Below are 13,826 nucleotides of genomic sequence, written 5' to 3'. Positions count from 1 at the left end.
AGGTAGCAGGTTAAGAGGCACCACTCATGTGCCTGTCAAAATGTAAGCCTTTTCCTTCCATTCTCGGTTCTGGAAGTAAGTGGAAAGCAAGGGTGCAAGTTCCAGAGAAGTTCAGCTTTGCTCAGGTCTGATTTACTTCTGATGTTTTAGGGCCCTCCTGTTGGCCTTGTGCTACCACTTGAATAAAGGACAAGCTATGGAATTCCCCTGCTAAATGGCAACAGTCAAGTCAGAGGCAACCAAAGAATCCACCAAGTCAGGACAGCAGAATGCAGGCAAATAAATGGCAATAAGGAGGATCCACTGACCTCTGGGAAGTTGCTCTTAATCCCTATGTAACACACAGGGCCAATCTGCTACCTTTACTAGGCAGTATCCATGTGTAAATAAAAGGGCTATAAAATCAATTCTTCTAAAGCTACAGTATATAATTAAAGACTTAATCATCCTTAACTCAAACAGGACATTTCATTAGAATCAGGAAAATTGCTTCTTTAAGATGAATCTAGAACATTAATGGCTCTTAAAAAGATCCATTAAAAATGTTCATTTTTTAAATTAACTGTTCATTATAAATTTCCTCTAATCTCTGACTACTGTATAGATTTAAAAGGTACTGACACACATTTTGGTTTCCTCTTAATGTCTCACATTTTCTAGTAATTCTGCAGTGTTATCATTACACAAATATAGGTGTTAAGACCACTAAAAAATCGGAGATTCTATCCACTCAAGTGTTAGAAAACTACTTCTAGGTGAGCAACTAGGGCTTCGGGGAGAAGGAGTGGAGGGGCAGCTACAGCAGTGGTGGTGGCAGTGACGTGGGCTGAGCACCGCTCTGGGAGATTTTTTCATATATTTTCTCATTTCTAGCACCTTCAAGATAATCCTAAGAAGTGCATGCTTTTATTATCCTACTTTTACAGATTTTACATGCTCTTATTATCCTACTTTTCCAGGCACAGGAAAGTTACAGAGCTGGGTCCACACCCAGGCCATCTGCCCTAGAACATATGCTCTTAAACAACCACACACCCTCTGTACTTTAATTCTTGAAGGTGAAACACTTATTTTATACAAATGTGTAATTTAGTTAATTTCTTAATGTATGTGTATACACATGTGCATAACCAAAGACACTCCACAGAGTAGTTACATATGAGTTACAAACACCTCCGGCAAAGTACAGAAAGGCGAATTCTTTGGCACCTGGGACACATGGCTGAACGACAAGGGCTGAGGCTATCCCTCTGTGTGTCCCCAGCTTAATGAGATTTTCTAGGTCAGTGCAGGATAGTCCAGTGATATATTTGAGCCAAATGATCCAGGGAACAAGAAGTCAAGCTCTAGAAATTCTATACTAACATGTCTATTGAAGAAAATAATAATCTCAAAAGGCAGTGAGTAGAACTATATTCTACTTAAGTGTCACAAAGTCTGAAGGGCAACTGAAGTAATACAGTTACCTAAATTTTATAAAATTAAAAACCTAAAACTTCTACATGTACATGCACATAAACAAAGTATTAGTTAGATATTAAAGGACTGTGCAGAAATTCTAAAGATTTTCAATGTAAAAAATTCTGCTTCTTTAGTTATTCTGAAATACTAAAGCACAGGTGGCAAACACAAGGCCCACGAGCCAAATCCGGCCTCCACCGTGTTTCATCCACCCAGCACCTTGTTTCTACCCAGCAGCAGCACCGAGCTCCTTGCCCCTACTTGAGGAATAGTTACATTTACACAGTCCCACAATTACTGAAAGTTCCACTCAGCCCTCTGAAGGCAACCGTGAGGCTGATGTGGCTCCCAGTGAAAATGAGTTTGACATCCCTGTACTAAAGGCTTAAAAAATAATTTAATATTTTTATAATTGAGAAAAATATAGTATTATAATCAAGGTTATAATACAATCTATATAATCAAGGACAGATAGGTTTTACAGCAGTGACATGATATGAGCTATATATAAAATACATGGGAAATGACAAACTATAAAATACTATAAAAAGTTAATTCTTCCCATTTTAATAAGTAGTTCATATATTATTCTGTAGTATTCTTTATAGTTTTCTAAGCTAAATGTCTAAGATAAAATGTTAATATTTCTGCTGAAAAGGAAAAAATATTTATCAAACAGTTCATCTGTCACTTGAGAGTAAATATCTAAATATATTTAATTTTTATAGGTTTATTTGTTAAGAAAAATACTGACTTCAATATTCTGAGCTTAAATCTGTGTGATACTCACTTGACTATAAAGATAGTTGGTTTACACAACGTCTAACTTGCTCACTTAAGATAAATGAATGTCAAAGGAATGTCCCAAACACAAAATTTCCTTCTGATTCTTTCCTCAAAACAGCAGAAAGGAAAGAGAGGCAGAGACAGTCAATGAAGAACGCTAAACCCTGGGTACTCTGGGGCTGTCAGGTGGGGAGAACACAAGGGGAAGGCACTGGGCCTCACGCCTGCCCAAATGCTTACCGAGGGGCTGGAAAGAGCGAACAGGACTCGTATCCCGGCTGCTCTCCCGACTGGCTTCTCGGCTGCACCCTTGACTCACACTTGGTCGAGGGATGCGGCTGCTCCGGGCTGACACAGAGCATCAGCAGCATTAAAAAAGGGAGAAAACCGAAGACAGAATTTGCATTTTTGAGATTTTGGTTTTATCTTTCTTTCTTAAAAATTGATCAATAACTTAAGTTTTTCTAAGGTTGGAAAGAAATTACTCTCCCCAGAAATAAAGAATTACCAGGATTATGGTTAAATTTCTTGAATACAGTTTACTAGTTTGTGTCAGAGATTAGAAGGGTAAAAGAATAGTTTACTAAAATAAAAAGGCTGCAAATAAAAGATTTAAAATACAAGTGAATTATACTTTTAAGATAAACTATCTAATTCAATTTATAAACTTTATTTCAATTTCTGTGAATCTTAGGCGGTTTTTCTCTAACTTGGAAGTGCTTAACCGAAGTCAATGCTACCAAAGCCTGAAACACAAAAGAAATAAAAGGTCCCAAGTCTCACGCAGAAAGTCTTACCCACTGAGAGCCTAGATGGACTAGCCTCTCTGCTACAGCCCTGGCTCCGGGGTATCTTGCTTCTCTTCTGTGCCGAGGCTGAGTTGACCAGGACTCTCTGAACACCAGAGCTCACAGTGGAGAGGGCTGTTGTGGTCAGAACTCTTCCTGGAGATCCAGACCGGCTGCCAGCTGAACACCAAACACACACACAAACGTTAAAATGGGAATTCCTAGAGAAATTGTTGAAAGGATAAAAATTCAAGGAATACATCTGAGAAAACTGTGCAAGTATAGCAAGTTCTAAGTTCAAAGGAAATGGAATGAAATAATTTATATATAATCACAACCTGGGGGATAAAGGAAATACTACAAATATTAAAGCTGAATGGTAAATCATGTGAAATATATTTTCAGTTCAGGGGGTACAAGATACTATGTTTAATAAGGACAACACTATTATGATTTTCAGAATACAAACAGGATAAAAGATTTCCAAAAAAAAAATAACCTTCTGATAATACACTTAGTAGAGCTAAAGCCACATGTTTAAAAGGAAAAAATTAATAAGTCTATTACTACTATTATTTCTGTTAAAAATATAATGTAAATTTGCTTTAAGTTTGCCTACTGAGAATGCTCTGGGTGGGTCTAACCAAGTTATTCTTTTAAATTTTTCCAAAATTAAATTTTAAATGTTTAAAAAATTGGCCAGCTAAAAAATACACTTGCTTTTTGGTATTTGCCTTCAAATAGCAAAGGGATCTTGCATGGCCAGAGTCTGAAATGTAGATGTAGAAGTAATGAGGGCAGAAGAGGACTGACAGGCAAGTGTCAAAGAAGTCAGACCCTTTCGAAACTGGTGATACTCAGTATTGAAAAGAGCATATATAGCAGGAGAGATAGAGAAGGAGCTGGACAAAATCTCAGAGATCAGGGCAAGGGTTAAAAAAATCAAGAAACATGGTTTAAAACTAGAATTGCGTGGGTTAACTTTTAAGGGGATGAGCTTCTTGTCAAAACAGTTTGCGTCTGCACTGAACAGGAAGGTGGACTGGATAACTACAAGACGTAATCTAAGTCTAGATCCTGAGTGGGTAGGTTGTACTACGGAAAAGTTACACCTGCAGTTGAATCTTCACAAAAGCAAGTTTTCCCCTTTGCTGGCATCACTTCTTCTAACCAATAGGGCAGTAACTGCTCACCTGGTGTAAGCTTACCCAATCACACTTCATTTCCAGAGCAAAGACCAAAGATCAAATGCCAACTGAGACAAGCAGGGGGCGTGTCAATGAGGGGATAGTAGTGAGTATACAGCAGGGAGTGGTGACTTTTAAGTTCTAAACAGCTCTGTCTTGTGGTAACACTGGCTAGGTTTGGGAATTTTCTAAAACATGAAAGCTTTCCAGTTTTCTGATTTTTGTCCTGCTGTATAAACCAAAGACTGCATGAAAGGACGCAGGCTGGGATGTGTTCCATGGGCCGTTGATCTGTGATTCTTGTTACAGTGTTCTTGGCATTGTCTTAACTAAGTACAATTTAAATTCATGCTGAATTCCTAAACTTTACCAGCACACACAATGAAACTTAACTTCCATTGGTTATAGCAATACTGTAAAACAAAGCAGTGTTTCTAATGAAATTAACAACTTACTGTTCGAGTAGAGGAAATTCTGAACTATTGTAGGGAAATCATTCAAGTCTATTTTACAGTGATGGCTCCTATGAACTGTTTCATGACATTTCGGGTGAAGAATCTTTAAATCAGGTTTATGTGATAACCTTAAGGATACTCACAAGGCACCTTTCTCCATGCAGTGTCTAAACTAAACATACACACCAAAACATCCAAACACCCAACATGCCACAAACTCACAATGCAAGATAAGCTGATGGAATATTTAATGGGAACACTTGCAACAATATAAAAAGTATGACTAATGAAGTGAATGTACAATATGGTATTCAGTTAAAACTAATATAAGTTTAGGGAGAGGAGGTATTGGTAGGAGACTAGAGAATTCCTTGAAATTTGGGTCTATTCAGCAGACAGGAAACATGCAGTATAGGAGAGTAACTACTCTACCTATTCTAGATTTACTAAATTTATCAAAGTAGTATAAGCTCACTACCAACAGTGTAATAACTGACTATGACTCAAATTATTTATACTTAGAAGAAAATATCAAGGCTCTTTCCCCCGCAAGAACTACCAAGGCTAATTATTTCTAAGAAAACCATAGAGTTGATGAAAAAAGAGCATGATGTACCTACAAAACAGCATGCTACTAGAAAACACTCTAATTTGTAAAACTTAAAAATAGATGCCTAATTTCTCTTGTGCTGCTTCAAATTTTCAAACTACCATTTTATATTTTTATGAGATATTTTCAAGGCATTACTAGAGCTCCTTTGCTTCTGAATGTTTACACCTATGAGATCAACTTGGATAGTTTTAAAAATCCAGGGCTTTGGTAATAAAAGACAGGCCGAGGAAAACTCATAATTGGCAATATGGTTACAATATGATGGACTATTGTATGTTACGAATTTCTGCTGAATAGAACCCATTCTTGATAATGAAAGGAGGTGATCAAACAATAGATGCACACATAGAGTCTATAGATTCTTACCACCAATGGTATTAGCAGATTGTGATCCTGAACAAGTGTAAAGGCAGAATTAGGGTAAGGGTTATAATCCGTGTAGAGGGGAGGAGCAGATTTAAAATGGATGGCAGATGGAAATAAGAAAGCTTTAGTCAGTTCTTAGAAAACAAAAAACCCTAAAGCAAAAAGAAAAAAAGAACTTAAAAAAATCTCAAAAGCATAGATGTCTGTAACAAAAGCAATACATTTAGTAGTTTTTACAACTGGGAAACGAAAATCAGACACTCATGTACAAAGCAGATGAAATGAAGTTACAAAAATAAATGTAAATTCTTCAGCTTTTCTTCTGATGGCCTAAAATCTAAATAATTAAATGTTTAAGTTTTCATTATTTAAACATTTAATTTTAAACTACGGGTAAGGAAGAACTACAACATCTTATAGCTGAAGAAAAATTACATGAAAAAGCTACACATTTTATCTTTCTTAAGACACACAGGAAAAAAAAATGGCAGAGGGTGGGGCAGGGCGGGAAGACAAAGTTTCTGACAGGCTGTACAATCATTTGTATACAACCAGTCACTACCAACACCGACAGCAAAAAGACACAATCCTTACATAAATATAAATCTGGAAGTCTCTCCACTTGGTCTATTTTTATTTATTTTGGTTAACCATCAAGAACACACCTGCTCTGATCCAAGAGTTTTCGTCCCCTGAATGGTGACATAAAAATATGGAACGACCATGCAAACCCTAATGAATTACTTGACAACAAAGTGAAGATGGATATCACAACAATTCTGTAAATATATTATAAAGAAACTTGCATCAAATTCTATGGGGCCACAATATCTTTTTTCAAAAAAATTTAGAATGGAACATATAAATCATTCAAATAAATAAGCAAGCAAACAAAAACCTCTCCAATATGATTTAAAACCTAACTACTGTTCAGATGTCTTCTATTATTAAAACCCTAGTTAGGTCTAAAAGCCTATCATTACATTCTCACTCTCGACGAAATGTTTTGAAGTAATGTGGATTGGGTTTTGAGGTAAAAAATCACATGTAAAAAAAAATTATGCTGTATTCTACTGAAGTGACCAGGAGTTATAATATACCTAAAAGAGAGGTCCTTTAAGTAATAAATTAAAAAACAAAACACAAGAATCTTTGACATGTCTTTATGCTTTAAGTTTTCTAACTTCACCATTATTTATTTCTTTGTTTTTTGAAGGCCAAAGAATAACACAGTATAGAAATACATAACATGAGTATAAAATTCAGCTGACAATAGGTTATGAATATCAAAAAGAACAATTATATCACTTTTAATATATAGTGCTTATTCTGGGCCCATGTATTGCCTTAAGTGTATGAAATATACTACACCATTTGATCCTTATAACAATCCTACGGGATTAACTTCATAGATTATTTTATAGATGAGTATACATAAAAACAACTTTAAAAAATCTGGAAGAGCCATGATTCGAGTCTGGACAGTATGGATCTAGAGTCTGTGGTTTAAGTCAATGATTCTTGAACTTTTTTTTGGTAAGACAAATAAATCACTTGGTGACCTTGTTTTAGACTGACTTCAGTAGATCTGTGGTGGTATGAGGCTGCAAATTCCTAACTAGGCCCAGGGTAATGCTGATGCTGGTCTGGGCAGACAATTAAGAGTAGCAAGACTCTAAACTACTATGCTATACTGCTAAAGATTAAGTTACTTAAAAACAACTGTTCTTTTTTAAAAAAGATTTTATTTATTTATTTATTTTTAGAGATGGGGAAGGGAGGATGAGAGGGAGACAAACATCAATGTGTGGATGCTTCTTGTGCATCCCCTACTGGGGACCTGGCCCACAACCCAGGCATGTGCCCTGACTGGGAATCGAACTGGCGACCCTTTGGTTTGCAGGCCGACACACAATCCACTGAGCCACACCAGCCAGGGCTAAAAATAATTCTTCCAAAAATACACAAAATCGGGGAAGAATGTGATATGATCTATTCCAAATTTGGTTGGGAATACAGCCCTTACCCAGAGGGCATTTGCCATTTTTTCTATTTGTAAAATTTGTAATTTTACTGAGCATTTCTGCTTATTTTTAGGACTCTTGTTGAGTACTCTGCCTGGGTTTTTTGGCTTTGGAGAGAGAATATGCTAGGGAGGACTTGTATAATCACCACACTGGCCTTCTCCAAGCCCAGGTATCTTTTGATTCCAAGACCCCAAAATCAGGTTTAAAAAGAGACAAATAGGGCTTCTTGATCCTAATTAATCATCTAGACAACAGTGGAAGATGGTTAAGTCTATTTCTTTAAAAAATAGCCAGTATGTACAAGGGGGTACCCAGAAAAAAAAAACAGAATTTATTTATAAAAACTGTGTATTTATTCTCACGATTAAACTTCAGTCATGTTCAAAGTACTCTCCATTTGATGCAATATACCTATTGAGACATTTTTTCCACTGCTCTATAAAACAGTTTTTGAACTGTTGATTTTGATGCCTTTAAGTGCTTCTGCCGTTTTTGTTTGTTTCACCTCTTCCATCAGCAAAACATTTCCCTTTGAGGATTTTTCATCCGGGGAAACAACAAAAAAAGGCCACTTGCGGAGAATTTGAGTGAATAGGGAGGGAGGGACACAGGGCCCTGCTGTTTTTAGTCCAAAATTGCTGAACAGTCAGCATGGTGTGGGCAGGTGTGCCTATAAATCACCCATTATGAAATATGCAAATGCGCTGAAGTCTTAAAAAAATTTTTTTAGTGAAGCCGAATACAGTGTCTCACATCAACGCCAGCTGGTACACTGAAACAGATGGGTTCCTAGAACACTCACCTGGAAGGGGAAGCCTGCACTACAAGGGGTCCGCCCTCCACAGATAATTCTGTTTTGGGGGGTTTCCCACTCATATAATAACCCCAGAATGATTTTCCTAGAAAAAATTCCTATTTTTAGAGATAAGCTAATGAAAATCTTTTGATAAAGAAGGAATGGGAACAAACTCTTTTAAATTAATAACACCATAAGTGTATTTGGGAACATACAGAAATGAATCATTCATTTGACCTAGGCCTCAAAACTGTGCTTTGTAATAATTGGGCTTATGGAGAAACTTGGCTTCCAATGAAAAAAGGCATATAACAGAACTGATCATTTTAATTAGTTTCCTCACTGTAAATCATATATAGCTGCCAAAAATGCTAATTGTAATCTAATAGACTTGGGGAACAATATGAAGATACCAAGGTGTACAGAAGATATATCTGTCCTTGAATAGTATTAGCTAGGTGCAACCAGATTAGATGTTAATATATGGCAGTTATTTTGCCTCTAAAAACTACAATTTTCCACATTTGCAAGTTTCTGAGTATTCTGTCAAAACCTTAATGCTAAGAGATCTGTGCTATTGAAAATACCTCCATGCAAAAGTTTATACAGCGGATGAGGTTTTTCTTTCTAAGTGGTAGATATCAATGATGCAGCCCTAACAACACACCAAAGACAAGACAACACCCACTCAAAAAAATTCCAAAACATGCACAACAACTGACCCAAAACATTGAAAAAAAAATACCTTCATTTTTGTCAGGTGATGATGAACCTAAAGTATAGAACAAGAACTCAGTATGTGGCTTGTCTTTTTGAAATCAGCTTTGTCTTTATCCACTGGTCAATCTCCTAATACAGTAATATACAAGTAACACACTTATCCTAGCATATTGCAAACACAGGAGAGCTGATAGGCAATACGTACGCTGTGACTGAGACACCATTTTGGTTCGACTTCTTCCTCGAGAATCTGTCTTGGCATTTGCCATGCCAGCAAGTGGTGTTGAAAGCTTTGCTCTCACCCGACCTAAGGAATGAAATTTTATACATAAATACATTTTTCTATAATAATATTTAGTAATGAGGGGAAAAAAATCTCACTGTAATTTTCTAACTGGGTGTGCTTTTCAAGTATCATTAAAGTCTGTAATAATGTAGCCATCACTTAACAGATTATACTTCTCTTAAAATTTAAAAAATACATACTGCTTTTATATGTCACACCATAAGCTAACTTTCCACCAAGGAAAAGGGTAAAAGTCAAACGAAAAGATTTCCAGTCTTAGTTTGACTAGTCCAGAAGAGTTATAACTAAGATGCTGACCAGAGGCATCTCACTGGTTTCTTAATTGGTAGTTCCCATTCTAAATTTCAGTACCCATGAAGTTTATTTCAAATCCAGTGATTAGTTTTAAATATAAGCTTAATTTTAAGAATGACCACCCAAACAACCCTTTTGACTAAAACTGTATGTCTTCTAAAGGGATTTGTAAGAATGTTTTTAACAAGATAAAATATTTAAGCTTTTTATCCTGTGTTAAACAGCCAATTACTACAGATGTATCTGGACATCTACCATTTTCTTCATCTGACCACCAATTTAATTTATAAAATGATTTGAAAAGTAACTATCACACAGAAGCTGGCACATCTCTCACTACGTTTCCTTCTCTACCTCCCAGTTGCACTCCCTTCTCCTCTACGACTGACTCATTCCCCTCCACAAAGCCAAGCCCCACACCTCTATTTCTAGAGCTCTTGAACCAAAGGAGATAATGCTTATCGAAGTCCTTAGATAAACTGTCAGTAGCAAAACCAAAAATATATCACTAACAGGTACTTTGGTGTTCTTAAGCAACGGTCTCAACCACTATCAACTCAGAACCAATACCAAATCATCATAAAGGGCTCAGAAGCTTTTTTTTATTAAAAGGTACAATTTGTAGGACAATCACAACATACTATATAGCCTGATATGGCTGTATTAGTCAGGAAAACAGTGTCCTGAATAGTAAGGACACTAATAGTAAATAGTAAAACTAATGTAAGAGCACAAGAACTGAGAATAACACAAAAGCAAAACCAGAAGTATAGCTGGTAGAGTCCTGCACTCTTATCAACTTCTTCAAGGCTCCGTAGGAAGCCCAAAGTTCAGGCCTTTCTCCCTTTTGGAGTTTGTTTAGAGTAGGATACACTGTTCTCCTGACTAAGAAATACAACAGAAAGGTCAACTTACTATTTTTGACATGGAGAATTTACCCCATATAAGAAAGAAATTAAGTATTTTGATATTACCATTCCAAATTACAATGACACAGTGCCAGAAATAATTTTTATAGAGAATTATAACTAAAAATGTAAAATATGAAAATATTTAGAATATAGCAGAGAAAATATGAGACAAAAACAAGGCAAGTAAATCTATTTGGTTTTGTATCACAAGAAGGTGTTAGATCCACTTCAGACTTAGGAAAAAGAAAATGTGTATTCATCCTGTCAGAGGTTTAATAAGACAGCCTTCAATTAGGAAAAATATAAAAACTGAATTTTTCCCTCTATAAATTCAAGCAATAAACAATTTTTAAAGTAAACTCCCTCAGTAAAATATTGTACCTAGCAAGTTTTTTGTACTTTCAAATTCAAATCACGTATGCAACTCTGAAGTAAATAATTAAAAAACATTTGAAAGCTGACTAATGCATTTAAAACCTGATGTCATTTAACTCCAATAAGGCAATGGCACATGCTTCCCCAAAGTATAAATGAATTGGCATACATTAAAAAACATAAACACAAAAGAAAAGCATTAATGTCACTATGGAAGCCAAATGAAACTGTGTGCTAACTTTATACTAGATGTTATTAAACATGTTAAGCAATTATGTTTTTCTAGCATGAGATGATCCAAGATACAAGGCCAAACTCCAGAATGAAGAATTAAAAAAAAAAAACTCCACATACATAACTAACAAAACCAAACATAAAATGAAGTTACCATGGTTGGCAAATTACATAGATTTACAAAGAAATTAGCCTATTTTAGTTTTCAATATTTAATTCCTACTAATAAAAAATTAATGTAGAGGCATTTGTGTTACTAGCAAAATGTATAATTCTTACCATCTTCAGATGCTGTTCCTAAATAAGAGAAATAAAACAATAACATTTCAACAAATTCTGCCAATGCTAATGTTAAGACCTACTTTGTGACTCCCACCCAAAACTAAAAAGAAAGAGCAAAATTAAGACCTCCTAGTCTAAGAGCCTGAAACTAAGGTTCATTTTGAAGGAGGAAAAAATTGAGGTAACGTAATGACTCACAGCACAAAAACGGTTAAAACTGGACAACTGAAAATGGCAAAATTCCGTAACGTAAACTTTGTTTTGCTGTATGTCACACTCAAATTTGAAGGGAAGGAAATTAGAAAAATTACTCACTCAAGAAAGATGAAACTGTCATTACTTCTCTTTGAAATGAAGATTTTTATAGATCTTTCCAAAGTAAGAATACTTTCTGTGCATTTTCAAAGTTAGTCCATAAAAGAACTAGAAAAGCTAATTGACAAACATGGGAATCAAATCCACGACCTAGGTGCCATTAACCCAGTATTGTCATCGAAGCATTATAAAGACCTATCAATCCATCAGCTGTTTACTCAACATCTATGTGTACAACCTAAGATGTCAATGAAAATGGGCAAAAATGACCAAGTACAGGTAACACAACTCCATACTACCAAAAGGCAATAACAGATATGTCTCTCTGTGTGTATATATATGTTTTAAAATATAGGATTTAGCATCAGTGAGAGTAACACATCACATAACAAAGGTGGTTCTTTTCAAACAAGCTGATGTTTCTGATCCAGACAAGAAAATACTTTGATCTGAAAGTGAGAATAATTTGTTTTTAAAGGATCCAGAATCTCCAGTGTTAGAAGTCATATCAAAGGGTCTGAGGAGCTTTCATTTCACTCAAAGATTTTTGAAATTTATGAAACACATTAAATATCAGAGAAGCACAAGGGCTAACATGAGTAACACTTACGTACCCAGCCCATGATTACATGTTCCATTTCATGAGAATGGACAATATTATCAATTTCAGAGTTTATGTCAAAATTGACAGAAAAACATACTCTTCTCCATTTCTCCTAGACCTCATACTGTGACTTAAAGGTTCAGTGTCTTCTTACAAGTTCTTTTACAAAGCTCAAATTCCTAGTTAACATTAAGGCACCTAATGAAGGGAAAGTGTGGACAATATGCTGTCCCATATCAGACAAAAATATGCCATATAGATAAAAAATACTATATTAAACCAAGCAACTACAGATAAACTTTGTTTCATTTGAACAATGAAATTAAAAAGGCAAAGCTTAAAAGTAAGTTTTGATTAAATGTTAAGTTTAAAAGTCACTCTTAAAAAGACAGCATCTATAACTTGCATTTCATATTCGTAAATAACCATATGAATCTGAAAAACATGTCATTTGTCTCTTTATCAGAGTGAGTAAGTGAAAGTTGAGTCAAATGACTTATGATATTCCTTTCTATTCTTCTGAGTCTAATATTTCAGGGAAAGGGTCAAGAAATCAAGATTATTTCTAAGAGCTCAGATAAAAAAATTAAGATAATTTATTTAACTTACAACATATAGTAATTTAGTGTTTGAGTAGACTGAGAAACCCAAAAATGATATGCCTAAACTAAAGTGAAATCAGAGCATTATGTAGTCATTTTCACATTAAGACTGCTGCTAACTAAGTAGTCTATTTTCAGACATTAAGAAACTAAACAAATATATTAAATAGAATCCAAGTGGCATAAACATCTTTAGTAATAGAATTAGGAAGTTCTTACCATCCATCTTGTCAGAAGTATCCTCTTTGATGAAAAAGCAAGTAAAGAACAGAGGTAAACTTAGTATATTAGAAAAAACGATTTTATAAAATGCAGAAAACGTTATTTTTAAGTAGACAGAATTCATAGCATAGACATATACACATATACAAAGCTTGTTTCCAAATACAACATATTAGACAAGATAAGGTTCCTATGTAGGATAAAAACAGTAACAACACCACCACCAAGAGCGAGGCTGACTTTCACCAGCCTAGAGAGAGAAGTTAGCAAAGTCCCTGTCCCAATCTTGGACCCCTGCCAGCATCAGGCAACCCCCTCTGCTTCAGTCTGCTGAGTTTCTCCTATGCAGAGTCACAAACTGCCTTTCTTCTTTTCCTCTGTAGCCTACAGGATACCCCAAAATTCTATTATTTAGCTCTCTCGTCATTATTCTGTCTAGTGCCTTGTTGCTTCCCTACCCCATTCTTTCTTGGAACTCCCA

The 13,826-nt window shown here is 35.4% G+C and overlaps 1 protein-coding gene across 19 annotated transcripts in view; it reads right to left on the bottom strand.

The window, feature by feature from the left end:
• CLASP2 (cytoplasmic linker associated protein 2) overlaps positions 1-13,826 on the bottom strand; it is a 153,338-nt gene that overhangs the window by 49,070 nt on the left and 90,442 nt on the right. For 11 of the 19 annotated variants that reach the window (XM_028518045.2, XM_036030544.1, XM_028518046.2 and 8 more), the window contains 5 exons: positions 13,343-13,366; positions 11,600-11,617; positions 9,405-9,506; positions 3,045-3,215; positions 2,488-2,595 (listed from right to left, as the gene is read on the bottom strand). In XM_028518045.2, coding sequence (XP_028373846.1) covers positions 2,488-2,595; positions 3,045-3,215; positions 9,405-9,506; positions 11,600-11,617; positions 13,343-13,366 — 423 coding nt within the window. Of the gene's footprint in view, positions 1-2,487; positions 2,596-3,044; positions 3,216-5,656; positions 5,684-6,321; positions 6,349-9,224; positions 9,252-9,404; positions 9,507-11,599; positions 11,618-13,342; positions 13,367-13,826 lie in introns of all 19 variants that reach the window. The other 8 variants (XM_028518052.2, XM_036030546.1, XM_028518049.2 and 5 more) reach the window with 4 other exon arrangements.

The sequence above is a fragment of the Phyllostomus discolor genome, chromosome 7, assembly GCF_004126475.2.
Source record: "Phyllostomus discolor isolate MPI-MPIP mPhyDis1 chromosome 7, mPhyDis1.pri.v3, whole genome shotgun sequence".
Taxonomy (NCBI): domain Eukaryota; kingdom Metazoa; phylum Chordata; class Mammalia; order Chiroptera; family Phyllostomidae; genus Phyllostomus; species Phyllostomus discolor.
This window is presented reverse-complemented; position numbering and strand designations above follow the sequence as displayed.